Source organism: Takifugu flavidus, chromosome 21 (assembly GCF_003711565.1).
Source record: "Takifugu flavidus isolate HTHZ2018 chromosome 21, ASM371156v2, whole genome shotgun sequence".
Classification (NCBI taxonomy): domain Eukaryota; kingdom Metazoa; phylum Chordata; class Actinopteri; order Tetraodontiformes; family Tetraodontidae; genus Takifugu; species Takifugu flavidus.
This window is the reverse complement of record NC_079540.1, coordinates 10,122,880-10,147,410: the sequence shown is the minus strand read 5'-3', so window position 1 is coordinate 10,147,410 and position 24,531 is coordinate 10,122,880. Positions and strand designations below refer to the sequence as shown.

Below are 24,531 nucleotides of genomic sequence, written 5' to 3'. Positions count from 1 at the left end.
TCAGACTGTAGATCTGCTGTAGTCAGACTGTAGATCTGCTGTAGTCCAGCTGTAGATCTGCTGTAGTCAGACTGTAGATCTGCTGTAGTCAGCTGTAGATCTGCTGTAGTCTAGCTGTAGACCTGCTGTAGTCAGACTGTAGATCTGCTGTAGTCAGACTGTAGATCTGCTGTAGTCAGACTGTAGACCTGCTGTAGTCAGACTGTAGATCTGCTGTAGTCAGACTGTAGATCTGCTGTAGTCTAGCTGTAGATCTGCTGTAGTCAGACTGTAGATCTGCTGTAGTCAGACTGTAGATCTGCTGTAGTCCAGCTGTAGACCTGCTGTAGTCAGACTGTAGATCTGCTGTAGTCAGGCTGTAGTCCAGCTGTAGACCGCTCATGGTTTCTATTCTTAAAAGATGATCAACAGCAGGAAATAGCACCAACACTTGACCCAGCTGGAAACAGAACCACGCCAGGTCTGCAGGGACCTAAACTGACCCAAAGCTGCAGCATTTACAGCACCGATCAAATCTAAATAAACACTTTGCTGTGATCCTGGTCTGAGATCAGCCAGATCTTAACTCTATATTTAGACTTATATCTGGGCGTGAAGCTGCTTCACCTCAAACACCGACGCTGGAAACTGTAGCACAGCAGGAAAGAGTGGAGGAGTTCATCTGGATCTGCTGCAGATTCAACAAACAAACAAACACATATCCATACAAACAACAAAATACACAATCCACGGGGGGGTTCTGGACTCTAAAGATAATGAAGGTCATGAAAGCTCTCCTGGTGGTGTGGTTCTCCCAGGAGGTTCAACATCAGCTAAAGACGTGAGAAATATTAGTCATTACTAAGCTTATTGATGTTGAATAAGCTCAATAACAAATAATAATTCTCACACTAGCTGAACAACATTCTGGTGATAAGAGGGTCAAAGGTCAGGCCCTGCTCCCTCAGCTCAACCCTGTAGGACTCAACTTGAGCTCCTTGTTTTTCAGTTTATTCCCAAACACCTTTTATTCCTGTTATTATGTTTTTCTGGTTAACACGCAGCTGGAGGAGGACACAAGAGATCAATGATGTTTTAACCAGGCTGTATTTTATCATGAGATTATTTTATTACAATGTTGATTTTAAGTGATGAGCACATTAGTCGGTGTATAACAGCTAAAAACTGTCACTAATGTAGTAATACTTAACAGCTCGCACCTTTCACTTTCAAAAAATAGCGTTGTGGCTCTCAAACTTCATTCCAAGGTCAATTATGGCAGTTTATTTTTAAATACAATGGAAAAACTGCTTATGAAACGCTGGATTATCACCTGTGTGTAAAAGGGTTAAAGCTGAAGTCTCTAACGTGTGAAACAGAAGGTTCTGTCTCTCTCGGGGACACTTGTGCTGCAGCAACACACCGCCCTCTGCGTGGGCCGAGGTCTCCAGCCGGTCCGACTGGGCCGGCACATGTGGTCGGAGGTCAGTCGTCGTTGTTACAGTCCATACACAGGATGTGACCGCGGTCGGGGAAGAAGCCCGAGCCCACCAGCGACACGGAACAGCGGGAGCACTTGAAGCATGGCTGGTGCCACTGCCGGTCCTCAAAGGAGACGTACTTCCCATCTCCAAAGCCTGCGGAGCACAGCGCGAGGGCAGAGGGCTTTACTGGGGCGCTGTAAACCCTGCACGCGTAAATACGCTATTCTGTAACTGGACTGTATCTATGAAGCTCTTCTCTTCACCTTTGACCCCACCGCTGGGGCGTCACTGACCTGTGATGGCCGTGTTGCAGCCGGCGCATTTCTTGGCGTAAAGGCTGCTGAAGCAGCGGATGCAGTAGGGACTCTCTCCCTGGGACGTGAAGGGCTGACCCGCCAGCGGAGCGCTGCAGCCCGTGCACAGAAAGCACTCCTTATGCCACACCTCGTCCTTGTAGGTCACGCCTCCTTTAGTCAGCGCCTGCGGGACACAAACCAGAGCCCTTACTGATGTGGTGCCAGCAGTTGGTCGCGGCGGCTCCTTCATTCCCACACCAAATTTAGCCTTTTTAGTTTTCCCAGTCTTGTTGCTCACGCAGGAACCCTCATCTTACACGTTTCTGGACTAAATCGGGGCGAGCATCTGACGTTCGGCCGCTCGGCGACGCCTCCTTTTAATTACTAACTATGTTATAGTGCAATAAAACAGCATTTGGACACGTTTTCTGTGAAACTCGTGTCTCACCTGTTTGCAGTGGCTGCACTGGGGAGCGACCCTGCCCTCGTAACAAGGCACGCAGTAGTAGTTGTTCTTGTCAGGGATGAAGGCCTCGGTACCGATCGCTTTCCCACAGCCGTGACACGCAAAACAGTCCTCGTGCCACGTGGAACCGTCGTACTCCAACATCCGAGAGCCTGTCGCAGAGGACGAAACAGATGAGAGCGGGGACTGTGGCGATGCCTTCAGTGGCATCTGGAAATGTCACCTCAGGGTCGTCTGCTTTACTGTAACTGTACACTGACCCAGTCTGATGGAACCTGTTTTGCATGAACTACACAATTACGCCAGCCACGCGTCATAGCGACGATACTTTTATCTGCAGCTTCAGGAAAAACAGGATCCAACAGACGAAGCACGGCGCTTAGGATGGATGGAAAAAAAAGTCCAACTGATACATCATAGCCTGGACATTAACACTGTTGTACTGGAAACTTTCCCGTACTCCACGTTCTGCTCTCGCATAAACATGCTGCATGTGACATCATTGCTACGTAAGCGTTAGCTCGTAAACTCCGCCGTAGAGGCCGGTTCCCCCGGAGGTCAGAGCCTTTAATCACTGCTTTATTTTATGACTTTTGGCGCCTCGCAGCAGCCCGGAGGCATCGTGGCAATAGAACTTGGAACAGAACTTGGCTGTGGCAGCATTCCACAGAAACAGACCTGGTGAGCTATAATACCCCCGCCGCCACCCAGAGGCCCCGGTAATTTTCAGTCATCCGACACCGCCACATCGTCACGGCGCCCGCGGCCAGAAACCGTGCAGGAAAATAGTTTCAGCGCAGCAAAAGAAACAGAGGTTCAGTCAGATGTGAGCTGCCCCGCCCCAGATAACCATCATCAGCCTCTCGCAGAGGGCGCCGCCTGTCTGCCCGAGCCCTCTGAACAGGAACAGCCAGCTTTTATTCTCGCTACCTGGCGTGACCGTCTGGTCGCAGGCCGAGCATTTGGAGGAGAAGCGGCTGCCGTAGCAGTCGCTGCACACCAGCGCGTCGCCCTGGCTGGTGAACGGCTGGTCGGCCAGAGATCGCTCGCAGTGGAAGCAGCGGAAACAGTGCGCGTGGTAATATCTGTCCTCGTAGGAGAGCTCCTGCAGGAAGAGGGAGGACGTTTAGAAGACGGGAGATGTCACAGCAGTAAGACGGCTCCATCTGAGCTGAGGTCAGAGGTCAGGGCCAGTCACATGACTCACAGCAACATTAGCGAATTCCTGGATGTTTCCCCCTCCTGGGGGGGTCTTATGTGGGGGAGAGCATTTCAGATGGATACCTCGGAAACTGATAAGAGCCGAGTCTCTGGTTACTGATGCTCAGACAATCTGCTCGTGAGAATCAAATGTTTAAATTTCTCACTTCCAAAAGAGTCTAACCAGAAACCTTTAGCTACGACACTGTTAACTGTTATATTTCAGCATTAAGCAGCGTTATTCCGCATGATGCCTCCATGTTCCTGCTGTAGGGATACCACACATGGGTCCTCCATGTGCTCGTGCTCCATATGAATATATGACATAAACACTAATTTTATCTCTCTCACATCTCTAAATGTAACTTTCCTGAATATCAGATTAACATTTCAGGGCTTCATATATTCAAATTTATGTCTGACTGCCAATAAAAACACACAATAATACAACACGGTCTTATAATAGTGGTCATAGAAGCTGGTTAAAGGGAGGAGGTTCACCTTCGCGTTGTGGCCGATGAGCTCTTTACACTCCTGGCAGGTGTTGGCGTACAGGCGCTCGTAGCAGGAGATGCAGTGAGGCCGGTCCTCCACCTGGATGTATTTGCGTCCACAGAGGGACTCCTGGCAGTTTTTGCAGCTGAACTGGTCGCTCATGGCGTCTGAAGCTGGACCGATGGCGCGACAGGAGTGTGATGGAGAGAGAAGAAAGAGGAGTCAAACACCAGCTGGGGCTGAAAAACCATCGGAGAAGACACGAGGTCACAGTCTGACTGTCATGCTGGAGGGAACCTTCCACCAACAAGAGCAGAAGCTGCCTAAACTGGGCCTATTCTCCTCTCCCAGTTCAGGGAGGGCTGTGGTGTTGGTTCAATCTGAGGGGGTTGGTTCCTTCAACATCTATAACCCTGGTGTTCTTCATGTAACATGTAACAAGCTGCTGTTTTTAGAGGAAGTGGGTGAAGAGCAGCTGAGGTTGTTTGTGATGTCGCTGTGGGACCGTGGTGGAAACGGCCCCTGGACCAGCTCCATTCAGAGATGGGAAATGTCACACGATCGAGCTGAGCCGAGCCTGGAGCCGCTGCGGTTTGTGCAGCCTCAAACAGTCCAGTTTACATTCTCCTTGTGGCAGCAACTAACGATCTGCACTGTAATATCACAGATAAACATAAACATAAAGAGGAGCAGCTCTTTTCTCCCCATCTTGGTCCAACAGTCCACCCTAACATCCCTCCCTGCTGATAACAGAGCGGCTTCCTCTTGGAGGGCACGGAGCTGGGTCAGAACAACAAGGAGAAACTGAGACATCCATGGTCTGCTCTCTGTCAGAGACTGTCTGGATCAGGAAAGTCCGCCCAGCCTCCCTCTGAGGCTGCCTGAAGGATTCCAGCCTCGGTTCCTGCTGGTGCTGGTGAACAAGCAGCGCAGCTGTGGGACAATGGCTTTCCTTCCTGACATAGTCTCCATGTTATGAGCTTCACAGCTCTCTTCCTGAGTCACAACATCTGCAAACACACAAACATCTGCTGGGCTCTCCAGCTGCTGCCTGTCCACTAAGTCCCTGTGAGGACTGAGTGGATTCTTGGGAGCTGCTCCTCCAGGAGGATCCCACTGAGTCAGTTAGATGGTGGAAAAACCAACAGCAAGTGAGAAACTAGCTGACTTTGAGCCTGACATTTGTTCATAAATCATAAATAAACTTTACGGAACCACTTCATAACCCTGCTGTACATCCAGGGAGCCCTGAACATCTCATCCCAACCACCAATTCTCGTCAGTCTTGGGCATCAGCAGCTTCACGCTCAACAGTTACATGCTTATAGTAAGAAAAGAATAATGTATTCTTAAGGGCTTTTAAAGATCTTTGTCAAAATCATTTGAAAAGCCACTCCAGATGTGGCGGTCAGAGCTGGAGATATTTCCACCTAAGTCCGACTCACTTGCTCGACGCTGATGAAGAACAGTAACAGAACCAGACGGTCGTACTGGTGCGGCTGCTCTTACTGGGTCTCCTCACAGGAACTGTTGTTGAGTCACTGATGGACATATCTCTCCCCCTCCCCCGTCTCTGTCCGCTATCACCTCTGCTAAACCTATTTAAGTCCACGGTTCACCTTGATGGGTGTCCGTGCTGGATTCCAGCCCGACACACTGTCTATCCCAGTGGAAGATTTAAGGGGCCACTTGGCTCTCGGAGCTTTGTAGCAGCAGCCAAATGGCGACGGTCTCCCAGGATCGTCCTCTGGCGTCCTGTCTCATGTCCCTTCATGGCTCAGCTCCTCAGCTACCTGTCAGCGGGTTGCAGGCAGCGACTCTGCAGGTCGTGAGAGCTGCTGCCGCTGGGTGTTAGTGTTTATTTTCCCAGTGCAGGAATTTGGACGTGTGCCTGAGGTTTACAAACCGGATTATTCCATGATGAAAACCACTGTCACACGTAATAAAACCCGCTGGAACAAATGTGCCGTTGAGTATTAATGCGGCGCAGCCACAAAGTGCAGATTCAGGCCGTAACGCAGCCTCGCCGAGGTGACGTTAGAACTTTCCACCCTGGAAGCGGCGCCTCCGGCTGAGCCAGACGTGGTCCTGGTCCCTTAGAGACTTGAACCTTCCATTACTGATCCGTCCTCAACCGCAATCACACGGTTTAACCAGGACAGGATGGTTTGAGTCCAGCTAGCTGCAGGTTTCATGATCACAGTGGATCCCCCAACATTTAGCAAACCCATTGTGATCTCTAGAAATCATGAGATTAACGCTGTGTTGGTGCTGAAGTTGTTCTAAATTGTTGTTCTTTTGTCTTTAAAGGCCAAATAAAGTCTTTCCCAGGCAGGAGATCTGGGCCAGCTGGTTGGTTTGGGCCCATGATTACAGGCTGGATGTGAGGTTCTCCTGAAATCTGAAGATCTCCGTCTCGACCCAGAGTCTGCCAGCAGGACACCCACCACCGTGGACCGTCCCAACATTTCTGTTAAAGTTCTGCTGGTAGGTTCATGCTTACGGTTGCATCTGGACCCGTCCAAAGAACACATCAGGTTCTTGGTCCAGGTCTGAAACAGAAGTGTTCTGGTGTCAACGTGGAGATCATCCTGATGACAGGGTTCCTGCAGAGTGGAAGGAACAGTGACGTTGTCATGGAAACGCTAAAGTGCGTCTCACTGCTTCCTGTAGATCCTGAGGCCGGTTCTCCACCCTGCACGTACAGATTTAAGGGATCTTGATGCTTATTTCAGACATCACTGATGTTCTGTGGCAATAAAGGATAAAAGGATCCAAACACAAGGTAATCCTGTAGTGCTGACCCAGTCCTCAACAGTCCAGCCAGGTTTTCTGACCTACCAGAACCCTTTTGCCTGGGAGGACAGAAACCCCGACCACCTGGTTTGTGGTCCTCAAGGACTGGGTTCCAAAACCGCTGTTGTACCGCTGCTGTCTAATGTTTCTCCAACATGAAGGTCCAGTTGCTCCAGCCAGGTCCGTCTGCCCTTGCTGCTGGTCGTCAGCTCCTCCTTTAGAACCAGCAGCAGTTCCCAGAACTGAATCTGCTGGAATTAAAGTTTTACAAATGCTTCGGGAGCTAATTTAGCTCCGTCTTCAGGGTGAGGACTGGGAGACAACCAGTTGTTAGGGAACATCCACTGGCTGAAGTGTTGAAATAGTCAGTTTGGTGAGACTTTGGCCAGATGGAGGGAGGTCAAGAGGTCACAAACTTGCAGTTTTTGGACAACGAAGGGCCACAATTAAGCTGTAGAACATATGGAGCCGTCTCATGGAAGGAACATATGAAAGACAGAGTCCAGTTCCGGTGGTCTGTTGGTGTTCTGGTGGTCTGAGCGACAGTCAACAACTATCAGACAGCAACCCAAGAGTCCATCATGCATCAGTGGTAACGTCTGACTTCTCTGGCTAAAATCACAACCTCACTAAAGCTCCTGAACAGAGGAGGAATGAACGTTTGACATCCTTCAGTAAAGGGAGACTAAACCTGCTGCTGGAGCCCGACAGGCAGCCAAGTCCTTCATGACCAGACCTTCAGCATCAGCCTCCTCTCACAAGCCTTAATCTTTATTTCCCTAACTGTCCTGTTTAACATGTTTCCAGCGTTTGACTACGGCCTGGACCAAAGATGGACAGGGTCTCTGTCCCACAGCCTCAGAGCGTCGCCGGTTAGCTGCTCATCTCCGTCAGCTCCCACGTTGACCTTTGGCACTGCAGGAATTTTGGAAGAATGTGACTGTGGTCAAAATATGGCAGAAATCATGTGGTTGTAAGTCAGAGGAGCAGAAGAAAATAGGCACACACACCCACACACCCTTGTTCTTCTATCACTGTGAGGACCTTCATCCTCCGACGCATAACCCGGGTTCTTACCCAAACCCCAACCATCCCAACTGACCCCTGACTCAGACCCAGGGGACAGACCCTGAACCTAGTTCTAACCTCAACCTTAAAGCTATGCAAGAACCCTCAAACAGCCCTTTAACCTTGTGAGGACCAGTCAAAATGTCCTCAGAGTCGTACACACACACACACACACACACATCCTGTTTTCCAAAATTAAGCAAAGTCCTGATTCTTTTGTGCAGTTAATTTTTTAAAATCCCCCATGGAGCCAACGTGCTGCCCTGTTTGCTTGGAACAATGTGAAAACTCTGAGTGGTGGTGTTTGTGTGTGTGTGTGTGTGTGTGTGTGTGTGTGTGTGTGTGTTGGGGGGAGTGACTCTCCTGAAAGAGTGTAGTCTGGAGTAGACGTGACATCAGTCGCACTCCAGATGACTCAAGTTGTTGTCAACGTTGGTCCCACCCAACTGAGTAGGCTGTGAAGCATCCTGTGTTCCCCATGGTTCCACATGGTTCCACATGGTTCCACAGTGGAACAAAGCAGGAAAACCTTCCTCAAAGGTCTCCTTGTCTGTTCCTCCTGCTTTGAAGGCAGCGTGGCGGCGTTTATTCCCAGTATCAGTGACTCGCCCTGGACCCAGTTCAGGTCCCCCGGTCTGTAATAACATCCACTATTTCCTCATTCTAAAGAAAGAACAGCCTTTCTGCTCCGTCCTGGATGTGAGGGGGCCAAATATTTGGCCTGAAAACACACAATTCATGCCTGATTAAATGCGTACAGTAACGTCTGTCCGCGCTTTGTCGCGCAGCCAGTCGTGGCTGTGATCTTTAATTCGCCATAATTAAACAATACCCTGCACGACAGAATTGATTTTAGTGTAGAATCAGAAGATTTAATTCTATAATAACGAAGCTCCAGTTTAAAAGACCGATGAATGTAAAGTGGAAATAACTGTGCGTAAGTCGCGCGTGGCAGACGCAAACTCACCCACTTTTCCAGTCTGCGTGAAATTGATTAAGTGGCGCAAAAGTACCTCAATTAAGCGGCTGGAGGATCCGGATCCACGCTGATGGTTAAAATCCTCCCGCTGCCAGCTGCACACTGCCTGACGCGCCCGAGGCTGGTGCGTAAAAGCGGAGCAGCCGTTCCAAACGGCCCCTCCCTCCTCCCGCTGCTGCCGCGCCTTCTGCCGGGTCCAGGTAGACGGTGGAGGCGCGTCAGAGGCGCGTGCGTGTGTTTTCCAGCTGCTCATCGGTCACCAGCATCATCTCGTCTCCGCGGAAAATCTGCGAGCTCCTCGGGTCAGAGTGGAGAAATGGCGAATCTGAGGGGAAAATAGAACCGCACACATTCTGAGGCAGCGTCTAAAAGTTCCAAACGTTTTCACACTAACCAGTGACTCACCAGTAATTAACCAGTAACTCACTTTTGATTTGGGAAATCAAAAGTTGGCAGGTTAGTTTATTAGTTATTACAGCAGACAAAGTATATATATCGATAAGCAGAAGTCTAATGCAGCTAATCTTTAAACTAAAACCTTGCCCATCGTTATAAATAACAAAAAAGGAATATTTTAAACAAGTAGACGAAAAAGCAGAAAACCTCTGAGTTTATGATGGATGATCGATATAAGTATTAATATCGCTCACGTGATAATCGATCAGACGGGAGCGAATGTGTGGATCTGCTGCCATCGGCTGGTCACAGAGGTGAACTACAGCGCTTTGGATTTTCTCTTGCAGAAAAAAAAACATAAAAATGCAAACATATGTGGGAAAATGCCTCTTCAAATTTGTACAAGAGCTAAACTTACATGACTTCCTCTGATGTATTTCCATTGAAGACAATGAGTTAAACGTTCTGTGTTTAAATAAATCCTTCTGACATCACGGCCATATCAGCAACAGCTGCGCGATAACTTAAATGTCAGCATTTTAAATAATCAGCCTCCTGATTTTTAAGCCAAAAAGAATAAAATTTCTGGTGAATGCATATTTGTTTAGAGGAGTCACTGTTACACTGTTTAATTCCTTCCTTCCTTAATTGAGACCACTGTTTAATCCTTGGGCACTCAACGAGCTGATCTGACTGATCACTCAGGTGTTTTAGATCAGTTACAGCCTAGATTAAGGATCACGTGACCCAGTCAGCAAGAAGGAGCAACAAGAATAAAGAAACATCGAAATTATCCCAGTACAGGTGAAAAAGCAGACAATATTATCAAAGATATAATTATTATCCCACGAAAAAGGAGAAATCTCTTTGGTCATGAAGAGCAGGATCTGAGTTGGTCTCCATGTGTAGATCTAGAAGGTCCAGCTGGAGGAGACGCCAGGACCAGGACCAGGACCAGGTTTAGGAAGGGGCTCCTAACAAAGGAACCCGTCCTTAATACTGTAACACTGAGACAGCCTCACTATCCAGATTTATCTCACACAAATAAATGTAACAGATGATAAAAAACCTAAACAATTCTAACATTTCTGGTGTATGTATATTTGTTTAGTGGAGCCACTGTTACACTGTTTAACTCCTCCTTATCATATTTGCTTTGGTTTATTGGATAAAAGAATCTTAACGTTCTCATTTTGAAAGTCTGTCAGCTGATAAATCAACATAACATTGATTTCACACACATGATACACGAGAACTTTATTTTCTGATCAGAGACGTTTGAGCTCTGCTCCAGATCAACAGCTAAGCATGATTCAGCAAAAATAGGAACTTTTTTATTGCAGGAATGAGTAATAAAAAAAACAACATTATTCAGACTCACACAGAAGTAAAAGAACAAACTGGTCAGACTGTCCATGACGTCCTCTCTGACGGTGATGGACACGAGTGTCCTCCAGTCCAGACGCCTGGCAGAAACTCAACTGGCAGTAAAGACGGTAAAAGTGTCTTTTTGTTGTTTGAGGCACGTTTGCTGTAAACAGGGCCGGAGGTTGGTGAGCAGCAGCCTGGACGGAGCCGCGGCGGCGTCACACCACGCTCCCATTCAACCTGGCGTAATTCAGGCTCCTCCTGGACGAGCGGCCGCACCGCGGCGAGGACACGCCCACCTCAAACACCTCGTGGATGGCCTTACGGAAACAGTGGAAGTTGTACTCGATCAAACCTACGAACAACAGCAGGAATCGAATAAATACTCAACAACGACGACACTGATCGAACAATAGTACGGTTATGCTGATAAACCTCTTTGTTTTATCTTCTAACATGCAAAAATCTGGATTTGACTGGAGCATATTATTGCTGGTTGCTATGGAGATTAAGAAGAGTTAGTCCACCTTAGTCTGTGGTGAACTATTGTTTGCAACAAGTAGTGTAGATATTTGCATTCTGTCGCCACCTAGTGGTCAGACGTGGTCACAGCTGCCCTCACCAACAGACACGGGGCATCTCATGGAATTGTTAGCTTCTGCTGTTGCCTGTGCAGATCTTCTAAAGGGACCCAAATTTGAGCCTGGCTTCATGTTTAGTTATCTAAACCATGGATCCGTGATGGCCGAATTGCCGGCTGCCTTTCCAAATGTACCTTTTCGTTCGAAGCTCTCCTCTCTGAGGATGCAGACGAGCGCCAGGAACTTTGTGACCTCCTTCAGATAAAGAACGGTGGTGTTGTTGAGCTTGATGATGGCTAGCGACTCCTTGTCATAAGCGCAGCCGCTGCCGTCCTGCAGGAGCCTGTTGGATGGAGAGAGAGAGACGCGCTCAGAGCAAAGTCAAAGGCTGCTCACGGCGGGAACGGAGCCGTCTCACCCGTAGATGCAGGAGACGTCGATGACCACATCGATCATATCGCAGCACAGTTCGTAGGACTGCATGTCCACAGGAGAGCTGTCGGTGGCGATGTAAATTTTACTAACAACATCAAACAGGAAGGCCTTCTCAATCCCAGAATGCTGCAAAACAGAAAGCGAGGGGTCAAAGGAGAGGACGCGAGACAGAAACATCGGAGACCAGAGGCGAACGTACAGAGATGAAGATGTTGAGAAGGTTCTCCAAGGTTGGTAACTGAGGAATTAACTTCTGCACCACTTTACTGAAGGCCTCGAATATGGAGTGATCATAGATGCTCGTCAAATAGAAGCTGAGGATGGCAAAAAGGAGAGAGCGTTACAAAGACCCCATATAAACTGGAGTATATGCTAATGCTAACGCTAATGTGAAAATATTAACACAACTTCTAAGTTTCTGGTCTGGTTCTTCTCTAGTTTGCTTGATGTGGTTCTGTCATCATCTCTGGAAGCTCAGAGCCGGATTAACAAGATTAACAGCAGAACAAAGCACACAGCCAATTAACGTGCTTAAGCAGCACGTTCTTCACAGGCTGAGTGGATTCATCTTCCTCCTGATGATGGACAGAAACAGTTTTTTCTTTTTAAAAATCACGTATTTCTTTTTCGTGTGGATTCCAAAAGTCTGTGTTTATCCGTCAGGTGCCCGAGCGCAGGAGCTCACGTGACTGGTTACACTTTTGTACACAGAGCTTAATGTCTTAATGTGAACATGTGACCGAAACTATGGCTTTTAAAAGAGAAAGTGGTGAGTGGAACTGCTAAGGTTGTGGTTTTTCTACACGTTTGCAGGAAACATGTAACTGTCGGGGTGGATTCCTCCGATAAGCGGATGGACCCTCATGTGCTTCTACTCATGGTGGAGCAGCTAAAACCTCCCACCTGAGGTTAAAATCAAGGTTTTGTAGGAGTTTGTCACCATACCAGACATGCTGGGGCAGAACCAGACAGGTAGAAGACGCTCACCTGAGGTGGAGCTTTTCCAGGCTGGCGTCTGCCAGATCATCGTTGGCTCTCTGATGAATGTCTCGCTGTGTTGCTATTTTGTGGTCGTCTGACAGACCGTCGACCTTATGGATGAACACCTCAAAGTTGATGTCAGGGTTCACCTTGTAGGCGCGAGACACGGTGAGATGCAACCGACCCAGAGCCTCCACGTAGTCGTCCTGACAACAGGAGCAAGCAACGCTGTTTGTCACCGATCATCCGCATAAGCTTCACTTTCAACTGACGTCGTCACACCTGAGCGTCGATGACAAAGATCAAAGCTCCGGTTCCTTTGAAGATCATCTCGCTGTCAAACGTGGGGTCAAAGAAGTCCACCTGACCAGGAAAGTCCCAGATCTGGAAGTTGACAAAGGAGGTGCTGGAGATGTCGTCCTTGTAGATTTTGTTGGTGCTCTCGAGAAAGAGCGTCTCATTTGGGGACATCTTATGGAAAACCACCTGTTGGGACAGACAAACGTGGAGGTTTACACGTTCTATCGAGTCCCTGTATCATTATAAGTGTTAAAGGTTGGATGATTGTGCGTGTCATGGTTGGATCTCAGCACCTCTCATTTCAAAGCAGCTACATTGTAGTGCAACACACATAAAACTACCATATTATGCTGAAATTGTATGATTTCATTAAAGATCCGAGTCAGCCCAGGAAACAGTCCAATCCAAGGCATCTCTGGCGACCTTTGCAGGAACTTACCTTCTGGATGGAGGACTTTCCACTCCGCCTCAGTCCCATCAACAATATTCTGGGTTTTTCCTCTGATGAGAAGCCTTCCTCCATGTCTGCCTCATCCACCCCATAGCCAAAACTTTTAGGAAACGAGCCGACAACGTCATAACTTCCCACTAAGGTGGGGTCCTCGTACGGAATCGACATGGTGTATGTTATAAACTGATCTGCACTGTCGTCCTTACAGTTTTACCCCTGATCGTGACCCTTCAGCTGAATGGCTAAAATAACAACTCAGCTACCATCAGAAGCTAACTAGCTAGCAGCTGAAACACGGAGCTTATATATATTCAAAGGGGACGTCACGGCGTAGAATATCCCCATCAGATTCCATATACAAGTTAGAACAATGTGCACCGACCATAATACTAACACAGATTTGGATAAAACAAGCTAGACAACAGTGACGGAATTACTTAAAGCAAAAGATCTGGTCACAAGTTAGACATTTCCGCCCCCCAGAGCCCTTGGCCCCGCCCCCACACGTGATTGGCTGTTCTCTCGCCACAGAGCGGTCACGTGACGAGCGGTGACAAACAGAAACAGGAAGACACAAAAACGGCGAGTAACATTTCATCTAGTGATTTAGTTTTATAAAGCTATTTCTATTGATGATCGAGTCATAGAGCCATACGTGAAGCTCTTGGTTGTTTCGAAGCGGTCGTGTATTAACGTCAGTCTTGTCTTGGGTTCATGCTGCTGCTGATAGGCGCGAGGGGCCGTGCGGCTATGATGAATAGACCCAATATCGCGAACTGTAAGCAGAGATAACGGGATATAATTCACAGTTTACTCTGATTTGTCTTTTGTAACTGCTGGTTTGCAACAGGAGTTATTAAGATAAGAGCATGATGGGGTAACAGAGCTCTATATCACTATTTGAAATGCTTCTTTAGTCAAGTAGACAACATTAACCTTTAATCCTCTCCGGTGCTGATGAGGTGCTGATGATAAATAGCACATGACTTTCTTTTGCAGGGTCCAAAATGACAGACGTCCTTCTGGGCCTTTTGCTGGCTGCTCCAGTGCTGCTGGTCACTGGGGGCCCAGTTTCTGTGAAGGACCACAACGGGACCACCCCACTGGTGATCTGGCATGGAATGGGTGAGTGATTCTCATGCTTATATTCTAAAGTGTGACTGACCCATTTGGGTCCCAGCATCTGTCCTGATAGGCCCACTCACACTGTTCTCAGGAGGTTTGAGGGGGTCCAAGCTAAAGGTTCAAAGATAAGAAACCAAAACTTTCAAAGGTGATCTGTATTTCAGGCTTTTATCTAACACACCTTATCTGCTTTCACAACACAAGCCTCTGTGTTCTAATCAAGTTTGTAATAAGTGTTTTGTTTTAAAGAGATAAATGTTAACGCTTGAGAACAGTAGGATCAAATTAGACGTTGGGCCCCCCGGGGCCACTCTGGTATGTTTACCATCAAGATTTTACCTCCTTTGAATGACCATGGAAGGTTTACACCTCAGTCATGTTTTTATTTGTTCATTTAACCCACAGGTGAGCACAAAGAGGAAGAAATGATAAAAATGTGTCCAGATAAAAGTACCCTTGAGTACATGTTGGACACACACGACTGCTCTTCTCTCTTTTCCCCACCAGTTCTGTTGTGGCACCGTTTCTTCCTGTCGGGCTGTGTTTGGTGCTGTAAAGGGTCAGATTTAGACCATCAGTCCCACACAGACGTTACTATGATGTGTAATTGTTTGTGGTGCATCAGGGGACAACTGCTGTAATCCTCTCAGCATGGGGGCGGTGAAGAAGATGCTGGAGGAAGACATCCCTGGGATCCACGTGCTCTCACTAATGGTTGGAAAGAACATGATTGAGGTAAAAACAAACACTTCAAATTCACTGTTTTGGTCCGTAGATTCTCTTCATTGTCTGAAATGACAGACGTCCAATTGAACCAGTAAAAGTTCAGTTTATTAATATGAAGATACCACAATGGTTGCGTCAGCACCAGTTCGTTTATCCGTCCAGTACAAAGAAGAAGTCAACAAAAACAAAAATAAACTGGATAAGAAACAATTGTATATTAGAAGTGAACCTGAGTGATGCAGTGGGCTGATTCCCGTCCGTCCTGTGATATTTGCAGCCCCAGTAGGACAGGTTACGTCAGAGAACCGGCTCCTTTATGGCATCACTGTGATATTTCCGCGTTAATATTCCCGATTCTCTCACCTTTTTGGGGCTTTGATGCCCCCCTCCTGGGGATGCTGCTCATTTTCTCCCTCTGATTTGCCCGTCACGCTCTGAACGTCTCATGTCTGCCCCTGCAGGACACAGAAAATGGATTTTTCAAGGACGTGAATGAGCAGGTGTCCATGGTGTGCAGCCAGCTGGCTCAGGACCCCCACTTGAAGGGAGGATACAATGCTATGGGCTTCTCCCAGGGGGCACAATTTCTGTACGTAACACTGTCCCGGACCCTCTGCCGTCCTGTCAATGTGGTTTAAACCGTCACGTTCTGCTGCAGAGGAAATCCAAGCTCGGTTCTGAGGTTGCAGCCTGTGTTGGACACCGTTCTTCCTCTTTTGACTCTTCCTGTTTCCTCTTGTGTGCAGGAGAGCTGTGGCTCAGCGATGTCCCTCCCCACCAATGAAAACACTCATCTCAGTTGGTGGTCAGCACCAAGGTGACGTCCCAACATCGTAGCTCACTTCCTTCTGCCGACACTTTCTTTTCTATCCTGTTGTGATAGAATTGTGCCTGTTGGTGCTCACACGTCTGACAGGGGGGGTGTCTGTCCTGTGGGAAGGGGGGGTCACAGATGACCATAAACTAGAATGATGCTTTCACGTTAATATTGTTTCTTTATGACAGTTTCATAACTGTTGTCATGCATACCTGGGTCATTTGGGGGGGCTGTGAGCTTGAGTTGAACTCAGCAGAAATACTGAGCTCGTTTCCTGATGACGAGTCTTTATTTCTCAGTGGTCAGCCTGGGCACTATGTCCAAGTGGGATCATGTGACTCAGGGGGGGGTCAGCTGATAGCCAGCATGTGTTCTGCTTGCTTTCCCTCTTCTTGGTTCTCAGATCTGTGATCCTGCAGTGGTTTCCCCACAGAAATAGAACCTCTCTTCCTCTTTTAGACAACAAACTCTTTGACTGTTGAGATTTTGCCGTTTCGCTTTCACGTCCCTGAGCAGCCTGTTGGGACTTTTGCCCCAACCTTTATTTTAGCACATCTGCCATCATCACGGGGATCTTCTCGCATGTATAACCTGTGTGTTTGTCACCGCTCAGGTGTTTACGGGCTGCCCAGGTGTCCCGGAGAGAGCTCGACAGTGTGTGATTTCATTCGTAAAGCTCTGAACAATGGAGCCTACACGGAGCTCATTCAGAAACAGTAGGTGGTCTCTTCTCCCTCCGTTCTCCTTCAGAGGCGACTTCCTGCTTGACCTGGTTGGATGTTGTGCTTGTGGCCCTCAGCCTGGTGCAGGCGCAGTACTGGCACGACCCCTTAAACGATGACCTGTACAAGAAGCACAGTCTGTTCCTGGCCGACATCAACCAGGAGAGGGTCAGTAGCAGCCAGACCGCCGCAGAATTCCGCTCGAGCGCGCCGACATCAGCGAAGCCACAGCAGTCGTGGTCATCTCAGCGCGGCCACGCTGGCTCAGGAACTGATGTCTCATCTCACTGTGAATTTAAAGGTCGTAAATGAGACGTATAAGAAGAACCTTCAGTTACTGGAGAAGTTCGTCATGGTGAAATTCCTGCAGGATTCTATGGTGGATCCCGTTGACAGCGAGGTAACACACACACACACACACACGCTCTCTCTGCCTGTATGCACTGCAGCGTCTCACACCTCTCCCCACTGTGTCTGCAGTGGTTTGGCTTCCTGAAGTCTGGACAGGCCAAGGAGACAGAAACTCTGCAGGAGAGCGTCCTCTACAAAGAGGTAACGTCAAAATCAAGATCAGTTCAGATCTGAGTCCCAAACCTGTGCGTAGGGAGTAACCCACCATTTTGACCAGATCTAACGTCAGACTTCCTTTTAGGAACGTTGCTTCACGTGTTTGCTGCAAACTTGTAATTGTGACTTGTGTCTGTGAGCAGGACCGACTCGGCCTGGCCGCCATGGACGCAGCTGGAAAACTGGTCTTTCTGGCCACGCAGGGAGATCATCTCCAGTTCACCAGGGAGTGGTTCAACCAGAACCTGCTGCCATATTTGCGTTAGAGCCCTAAATTAAATCTAGGTTTTAATGAGACAATGGTTCAAATGTAGCGCTCCTGTAAATCATCCGAAATCACTTCCAGAAGACTGAGCTTTGTTCTTTTTGCACTAATTCTTTTAGCATGTTTTTAAGGTGCTCTGATTGTTCCAGTCACATGCTGCTTTTCCATTTAAACCAGTCGTTATTTCCAATCTTAACTGACCTGGTGTTGATTTTACTTGTTTAAATGAGTTTTTTCTGTGCGTAACCCAAATTAAAATCAAATAAAAAACAAACAAAAATCCCAAGAGTTTTACTGCAACATTTTTAATGATGCTCCAGAACTAATGATGAGCGGAAATCCGAGTTTGGAGGTAAACAGACAAAAGACGACACAAAAGAAAATTGAGCGATGAGCTCCAGAGCAGACGCAGAGATGGAGATAAGACTGTTCAGTGATGATCTCTAGTTGTCCAATGTGAAATGTTCCAAGTCTCCCATTACAAACATCTACTTAATTGATTGCACAATTTTACCGACTTAAGTCCATAAAGGGAATGTTTTTCTTTTAAATACTCAGGAATGTTCCACGTGCAAGTCGAATGAAAGCCACATGATTTTAATATTTAAGTTCCTCCAGCTCCACCTCAATGGAGGTTTGAACATTAAACTCGCTTTTGACCCATTTCAGTGGAGAAAATGCAGTTACATGTTAGTGGATCTGATATGAAGGTTCTCTTAAGTGCTAAATTGCATCCAGGAATAGAAGAGATCAGGCCAAAACACACACACACACGCACACACACACACACACAGCAGCCGCTCCTGGTCAGGGAGAGGAGGAAGAGCCGCCTGAAGCTGCTCCCCTCTTGGCTGTTCAGTGTGTAACATCAGCTGTGCATCATTCACATCATGAGCAACACAACATCCCAGCAGTTGGCAAAACCTTGTTTTTCTGGGAAAAGTACTTAAGTGACAAACTGTTCCCTGCTGATTGGCTGGAGGATGTGCTCCTCTCATTGGCTTACAATTGGCTGATTTAAGGAGGGCGAGTAAAAGACTAGTTCCTAATCGGTCTGTCTAGAGTGAGAAGGTCAGCTGGTCTGGAAGGTGTTCACACATAGGAAGAAGTGGGTGATGGGTGCAGATGGACTGGGAGAGGCAGCCGGGTCACATGCTGCCCCTGTCTATCAAGCTATCTCTGTTACTGTGGTGACCAGCTTGCTGCCATCCCAGACGGTCTTGAACTGCTCAGGAACGGGGAGCTCCGTCTGTGGAGAAGCACAGAAGAGGAACGTTTAGCTGCACCGTGAATTCCGACCCACCGAAGATCCAAAACATCAAAAGAACGCTCACAAATTCTCCGTCTTTGCCGGGTACCAGGACGTTCATCTCGGAGCTCTTGGCGCTGATGATCTCGCAGCTCAAAGAGTCGCTGCTCAGGTACACGTGGCAACCATCCGTCTTGTTGATGGAGATTGTGGGGACCTTCCCCATGACCTGGGCAGGTAGATCAATGCTGCCGTCAGGCTGATTCTGTTACTGACACGGAACCACAGCTGGAAACGTTGGTGATACACACCTGGATCTTCACATCCTTACAGTTGATGATTTCTACAATGCCGACGACGTGGTCAAACACCAGGCCCATTTTCTTACAGTTGTCTGAGAGAAACGTGCACAGTTAAAGGACACACACACACACACACACGATCATCAGAGCCTGAACTTTATATCTTAATGACTACTTGGTTTTAATATTGATGCTTTTGTGTTAAACAAGCTCATGGTCAAAGATTTAGAGGAAAATGGTAAAAAAGACTGAAAAAGGATTTATTCAGGTTGGAACATCTGCTACTGCGGGTCAGACCGTTATCACGGGGAGAGCTTAAACAGGATGTTTCAGATAAATAAACCCGAGTAGTGTTTATGTGAGGACCCAAACCACAGCAGCACAGTCTGAGCCATGATTGGACCTTCTGCTGAGCAGCTGTCCCCATCTGTCCCCATCTGTCCCACTGACACCTCCACATACATGAAAACCTTCAGCTGATTCGCAGGTTGCTTCTCACCAAGAGTGATGGAGTTGAGTTTGCCTTTGACCTGCAGCGTGCTTTTGTTACACTTGAAAGCATAAACCACCTGCTTCAGCTCCGTCTCGCTGATCACCAGGTTTTCTGCTCCCTCGTGGTTCTCCTGCACAGAACATCAGTGGAGCAGACAACTAGGTCAGGAATCTTTCACAAATCTTCATTTTTTTGTGCTTTTTGTTATTAACTCACCACTTTCCACTTCTTCCCGTCCAGCTCCAGCACAGGCGGCAGCGTGGAGGCAGCTGTGGCCGTGGGCCGGGGGCCGGGGGACAGTAGGGCTTTGGTCCAGCAGGGACCGGGGCCTGGCCCCTCAGGTTTGGATTCTTGTGGGTCTTCTTATCGTCGGTCACGTGCCTCAGGCCTGGAAGAGTCAGAAACGAAGCATTTTTAGGCTCCATCATTCATGGAGCCAGCGTTGGAAGCGGATCCACGATTCGGGCCGGTTGCTCCCGACCTTTGGTGATGTCGCCGCCCTTGTTGATGGAGGCAAACAAAGCATTCCGATTGTCAGCAGCGCCGCCGCCGCCGCCAGAGGATTTGCTGATGTCCATGGAGGGAGGAGGTGGCATAGGTGGAGGTGGGGGACAGCCCCCAGCAGGAGCAGCAGAGGCCGAAGCCACAGGACCCTGTGGGGGTGGGGGGGCGGGGACACAATTAAAATCCTCCTCAGCTTTAACTGATAAGCAGCTCCGGCCCGTTAAAGTGAGCACTCACGCTCTTGCTCCAGCTCAGTCCGGTGGTGTGGTGCTGCTTGATGTAGCTCTGCAGGTCCGTCCAGATGGACAGGTACGCCTTGACCCAGTCAACATGTGTCTTGTCCCTGTGGAGACCAGAGGCAACAAAGCTCAGCCGCTTACTCCAACATTCATCCCAACACTCCCGGTTTAATTACTCTGACCGACTGTTTCGGTCGTCTGCTCTTAAACGCCTTCGTGTGAAGCAGAAAAACAGGAAGTGAGTGAGCCAGCGAGCTGGCAGAGCCGACCCAGTAAAACTTTCACAGGCGCCACAGGAAAAAAAGATTGGCTGCTGCAGTCAAACCAGATGTTTGCAAGTGTGATTTAAAGGTTTCTTACTTCTCCTTGTATTCCTTGAGCACACGGTTGGTATAGAACATGGCAGCATCCTGCATGTCTTTAACGTAGGGGCCTGGTTTAGGAGCCTGGGACACAAACACACATTTAAAAAGACTTGAACACAAATGTACTACTTTTATAAGAATTTATCAAACATGAATGTGATTCTTTCATGTGTAAAGAATAAAACAGTAAAGTTCTGTTGCTGCCTGCCAGGAAACTGTTGCTCAACAACGGTAATTGGTGATTGCAGCAATCACACACACACAGTCCAAACACCTTCCCCCCACCGTCTCACCATGGCGACCCAGCCCAGGCCGGGCACGCTCTCGCTCACAGCAGAGAGGTGGTTGAACAGTGCAGATGTGCGGTTCTGCTCGCGGAAGCTTTGGACCTGCTGGATGATTTTAGACATGGGCTGCAGCAGAGAGGTGAAAACTGCCTGGAGAAGAGAAGATACATAGATATGTTCAGGTCCGACCATGACGGACCAACATCACATCAAGTCTTTGAGCCCTCGCTCGATGGTCCGGGAGGCACGAGGTGCGTTTGACCTACATCAGAGGGCTTCTGGGAGGTGGAGGCCGTTAGGAGAAGCTGCCTCTGACTGCTGAAGCCCTGCTTTATCATATCTGCCTGGAGAAAGAAGAGAGGAGAGTGAGTGAAGCACCTGTAGAACCAAACTCAAAGCATCAGAATTCTGCCTTAGAACAACATTGGAGGGACCATTGGATGCAAGTGACACAATCGTTTGACAGTTTGTCGTATTTAAAAGTGGCGTTTCTAAAGAGCAACAGTCCGTTGTGATTACTGACGCAACAGGAAACACAAGAAACAGATGTTGGTCATGTGAACGGTAGCATACATGTTTCTGGACGTCACCCCCGATCTTCTGGCTCAAGGAGACGTACTGGGCCACGGGTCCCTGGATGATCTCATCGAAGGCCTCCACATATACAGACACGGCTCCAGAGGAGAAAAGCAAAGCAGAAACATTCACACACACCTTTCAGCTGCTCTAAACCTTTACTCACACATGCTGATGGCTTATCATCTCATCTATCCTCCCTCTCAATAAAACGTTTGAACCCCGAATAGACTGCTCTGCTGCCCGGTGACCACTAGGGGTCGCTGTTGAGCGCCCAGAACCTGCTGCAGGTCAGCCCCAGCCATCACTTCCTCCTGCCCTTCAGCTTTGAACCTTCTCTACTTGTAGAATGCATCTGCATGTGGAACATGACCTTGAACATGAACAGTTTGGATCAGTAAAACTCACGCTTTCGTTAAATATTAGCTTTGGTTTTCTTTTATTCTCCCCAAGCTTGAACCCCCCACTGGCTGATGTGTTATCAGCAGCGATATAAGGGATTTATTAGTTATTTAATAAGAACTGCACCAAACAGGACCTGAGAGGAGCAACAATAGCTGAACATGGTTAAAACAACAGTTGGAGCTTTACCAGCCGATTCTCCGGCACTGCCTCCAGAACCCGACACGGACTCCAGGCGGCTCACCGCCACCTCCAGTCGCTGTACCAGACTTGCTAACTCAGCCATACCTGGGAGAAAAGCACAAAAGTGCCACAATTACATACAGTTGCACACAAATGATCTTCAAGCATCACAACTGAGTGCACAAAATGTGTATCGACAGACTTTGGTTTGCATCAGACCGACCCTGCCGGATCCTTTGCATGTCTATAGCTCATGAGGCCCAGTGGGACGCCGTGTTCCAGTATTCCTCTAATTGGGGGCCGAGCCGCTCAGACAATGACTGCCGCAATTAAAGATGAGCTACTTTCAGTGGAATAACAAGTGGCTGCGCTCTTTTGTCTTATCTGATTGGATCCTGAGAGACTTTGCACTCGTTGCTCATCAGCCTCCGCGACTTGACTTGACCCCGGTTTGCGGTAAAAACACGGTAATTCTTGGACTCAAAACTTCGTAACAAATCTGTAAATTGACTTCTAAAGCCTCGATATGGAGATGTACGTGGTGAGGACACAGCTGGACCCAGATCAGGACAAGTTAAACCTAAAAAAATGGAGGCCAACACATCTGCTGTTTGGTGGAAGGAAGAGGGGAAAAAAGGAATGGATGTTTGACGTGTCCAGTCTTGTAGAGTGAAAGAACGCAGCACTCGTCTCCCCGTCGATGGCAGACCGGCCCGTAATCCCGCAGCAGCTATTGTTTACACCGATTCTCCCAACTCACTCCTTTAAATCCACAATTAAGCTCAGCTAAATCCCAGTCTAACATAATCCCAGACAACACACACTCCTAATGGAAGAGGCTGAGGTTACATAAGCGGCTGTAACCTGAGGACGGTTGTCAGCCTCAGGTACTTCCACCGGTGACTGGGCAGAGCCACAGTAGCAGCTCCTCAGCTCCCACCAGGATGGTGTTTGTTGGGCTCAGTATTAAACCTTTCCCACTCCAGTTTTACGTTACACACCTGGGTCATCACAAAGCCACATTTTTGATATTCCTCAACTGCACATAAAAAGTTGGAATGGATAAACACACAGGACCTTCTGTAATTGGACCGGACCTCAATTCTCAGACCCAAGCAGGATCTCCAGGTTCAGTGGAGGTCCAGTCCAACCATAAAACCTCCAGGGCTCCCTTGAGACGTGACTCAACACAAGACCAGGAAGGGAGTGGCATTGAAAGGTGTTTGGTGGAGCTGCAGCCAAACACGAAGGCTGACTTCCTTAAATGACTCTCTGTGGAATTCTGACAAAAATAAATGAAACTTCTGGGTCTGTCATCCTTTGGGAGACATAATTACACATTGTTGAGTTTCAAAACTTGTGTTTTCCAGTGAAGAATCCACATCGGGACAAACCAACACAGGGGATCCATTGCAGTAGTTTTAAGCGAGAAACTAATTATTATAAAACTTCTGTGATCAGATACACACTATAGTAAACAGCTATATTTTATACCAACGACAATATGCGGCAAATCGGGAATAGTAATAACTAAAAGACCCATATTGGCCAAAATGGAAGCCACGAATGCTGCAGTGAATGTTTTAATCTGTCAAAGCGTTTGTCGTTGCTCATTTCCATATTCAGAAAAGGTTTCCAGAAGATGTCCAAAGGTCCCTGTGTGACGATAATCGGACGAATAAGAGCCAGACTGTCCAAGTGGAGCATTCCGACACATTTGATGGACAACGGAGCAGCTCAACTGTGTTGCTGCTCGCATTTCCTGCATTTTCTGCCTCTCACCCCTCCCCTAGAGCCGGTGCTGCTGTGGTCTGCAGAAATGTTAGTTCCCACATTTAAGCAGGAAAAGGTGTGCTACGAAAACACCAGAGACACAATCGTGAATAGGCTAAAACCCCAAGATTTGCAAACATTTAATTGACATGTGTTACGGACGTTAGCAAGCGGCTGTTAGCATCACACTGATTTTAATAAATGATCCCAGAATCACTCGGTGCCGCCGCCAAAGACAGCAATTGTTCTTTTGTAACTAGCGATGCAACCACCAGAACGCGTTGACAGTGTAACGCTTACCTTGTCCGGTGTGAAAGCCGTGATTTGGTGCTTAATGTCGCCGTAGCAGAGTGGAGAGTAGCGGGGCACAACTGGGCGGCGCCTCCTTTCTTCCTGGATAGGAGCAGGTTTACCCACAAGCCCTTGCGCGCGGGCTAATATCATTCCCATATAAGGAGCGAGGCAAAAATGAAAAAAACCACGAAGAAGCGACAGTTTCCTTCCTGCTGGTCGAAGTCTGACAGATGCGATGTGTCAAATCAAGTGTTCCCGCGGAGAAGTCGGCATTGTGTGCGGCGAGGGAGCGATAGTAGAGTTCATCTGCAGCCCTTGATGCAGAAAAGTCAAGTTCTCATTTCACTTCCACCCACAACATAATTAA

The 24,531-nt window shown here is 48.1% G+C and overlaps 4 protein-coding genes across 6 annotated transcripts; 1 reads left to right on the top strand and 3 right to left on the bottom strand.

Annotated features, from left to right (window-relative positions):
* Positions 1-1,084: 1,084 nt before the first annotated feature.
* LOC130518817 (four and a half LIM domains protein 3-like) lies at positions 1,085-9,854 on the bottom strand. Of its 2 annotated transcripts, none has more exons than XM_057021724.1 (7): positions 9,414-9,854; positions 8,752-9,088; positions 3,927-4,093; positions 3,156-3,330; positions 2,208-2,377; positions 1,757-1,943; positions 1,085-1,616 (listed from the first exon to the last, which is right to left on the bottom strand). In XM_057021724.1, the coding sequence occupies exons 2-7, from the start codon at positions 9,014-9,016 to the stop codon at positions 1,465-1,467; spliced, it is 1,116 nt and encodes a 371-aa protein (XP_056877704.1). In that variant the 5' UTR covers positions 9,017-9,088; positions 9,414-9,854; the 3' UTR covers positions 1,085-1,464. The 2 variants fall into 2 exon arrangements, with proteins under 2 accessions (XP_056877704.1, XP_056877705.1); XM_057021725.1 differs by having other exon boundaries at positions 8,798-9,088; positions 9,414-9,850.
* A 545-nt stretch (positions 9,855-10,399) lies between these two features.
* LOC130518816 (ras-related GTP-binding protein C-like) lies at positions 10,400-13,750 on the bottom strand. The gene is made up of 7 exons (XM_057021722.1): positions 13,264-13,750; positions 12,807-13,010; positions 12,531-12,730; positions 11,743-11,857; positions 11,527-11,669; positions 11,303-11,451; positions 10,400-10,882 (listed from the first exon to the last, which is right to left on the bottom strand). Exons 1-7 carry the CDS (start codon positions 13,441-13,443, stop codon positions 10,746-10,748), a joined length of 1,128 nt encoding a protein of 375 aa, XP_056877702.1. The 5' UTR covers positions 13,444-13,750; the 3' UTR covers positions 10,400-10,745.
* ppt1 (palmitoyl-protein thioesterase 1 (ceroid-lipofuscinosis, neuronal 1, infantile)) lies at positions 13,737-17,783 on the top strand. Of its 2 annotated transcripts, none has more exons than XM_057021727.1 (10): positions 13,737-13,857; positions 14,275-14,400; positions 15,026-15,135; positions 15,588-15,715; positions 15,873-15,943; positions 16,557-16,659; positions 16,743-16,833; positions 16,967-17,065; positions 17,146-17,217; positions 17,376-17,783. In XM_057021727.1, exons 2-10 carry the CDS (start codon positions 14,283-14,285, stop codon positions 17,496-17,498), a joined length of 915 nt encoding a protein of 304 aa, XP_056877707.1. In that variant the 5' UTR covers positions 13,737-13,857; positions 14,275-14,282; the 3' UTR covers positions 17,499-17,783. The 2 variants fall into 2 exon arrangements, with proteins under 2 accessions (XP_056877707.1, XP_056877706.1); XM_057021726.1 differs by having other exon boundaries at positions 13,856-14,053.
* Positions 17,784-17,786: 3 nt separating this feature from the next.
* Positions 17,787-24,322, bottom strand: LOC130518813 (adenylyl cyclase-associated protein 1-like). Its single transcript, XM_057021719.1, is given in 14 exon segments — positions 17,787-18,746; positions 18,832-18,975; positions 19,058-19,140; positions 19,548-19,671; positions 19,758-19,838; positions 19,841-19,929; positions 20,023-20,194; positions 20,283-20,388; positions 20,645-20,730; positions 20,943-21,086; positions 21,203-21,280; positions 21,510-21,610; positions 22,104-22,202; positions 24,171-24,322. Coding segments are annotated over 13 exon segments (1,386 nt in total). The 5' UTR covers positions 22,201-22,202; positions 24,171-24,322; the 3' UTR covers positions 17,787-18,665.
* Positions 24,323-24,531: the final 209 nt, after the last annotated feature.

Bases quoted from the DNA above. Each gene is read 5' to 3' on its own strand.
- ppt1 (XM_057021726.1), top strand. From the start codon at position 13,990: ATGCTGCTGCTGATAGGCGCGAGGGGCCGTGCGGCTATGATGAATAGA. The intron at 17,066-17,145 runs GTAACACACACA...CTGTGTCTGCAG, and splicing joins TGGATCCCGTTGACAGCGAG to TGGTTTGGCTTCCTGAAGTC. The intron at 17,218-17,375 runs GTAACGTCAAAA...GTCTGTGAGCAG, and splicing joins AGAGCGTCCTCTACAAAGAG to GACCGACTCGGCCTGGCCGC.
- LOC130518817 (XM_057021724.1), bottom strand. From the start codon at position 9,016: ATGAGCAGCTGGAAAACACACGCACGCGCCTCTGACGCGCCTCCACCG. The intron at 3,331-3,926 runs GTGAACCTCCTC...CTCTTCCTGCAG, and splicing joins TCATCGGCCACAACGCGAAG to GAGCTCTCCTACGAGGACAG. The intron at 1,944-2,207 runs GTGAGACACGAG...TGTGTCCCGCAG, and splicing joins AGTGCAGCCACTGCAAACAG to GCGCTGACTAAAGGAGGCGT.
- LOC130518816 (XM_057021722.1), bottom strand. From the start codon at position 13,443: ATGTCGATTCCGTACGAGGACCCCACCTTAGTGGGAAGTTATGACGTT. The intron at 11,858-12,530 runs GTGAGCGTCTTC...TGCCATCCTCAG, and splicing joins CTGGAAAAGCTCCACCTCAG to CTTCTATTTGACGAGCATCT. The intron at 11,670-11,742 runs GTACGTTCGCCT...TCTGTTTTGCAG, and splicing joins TTCTCAACATCTTCATCTCT to CATTCTGGGATTGAGAAGGC.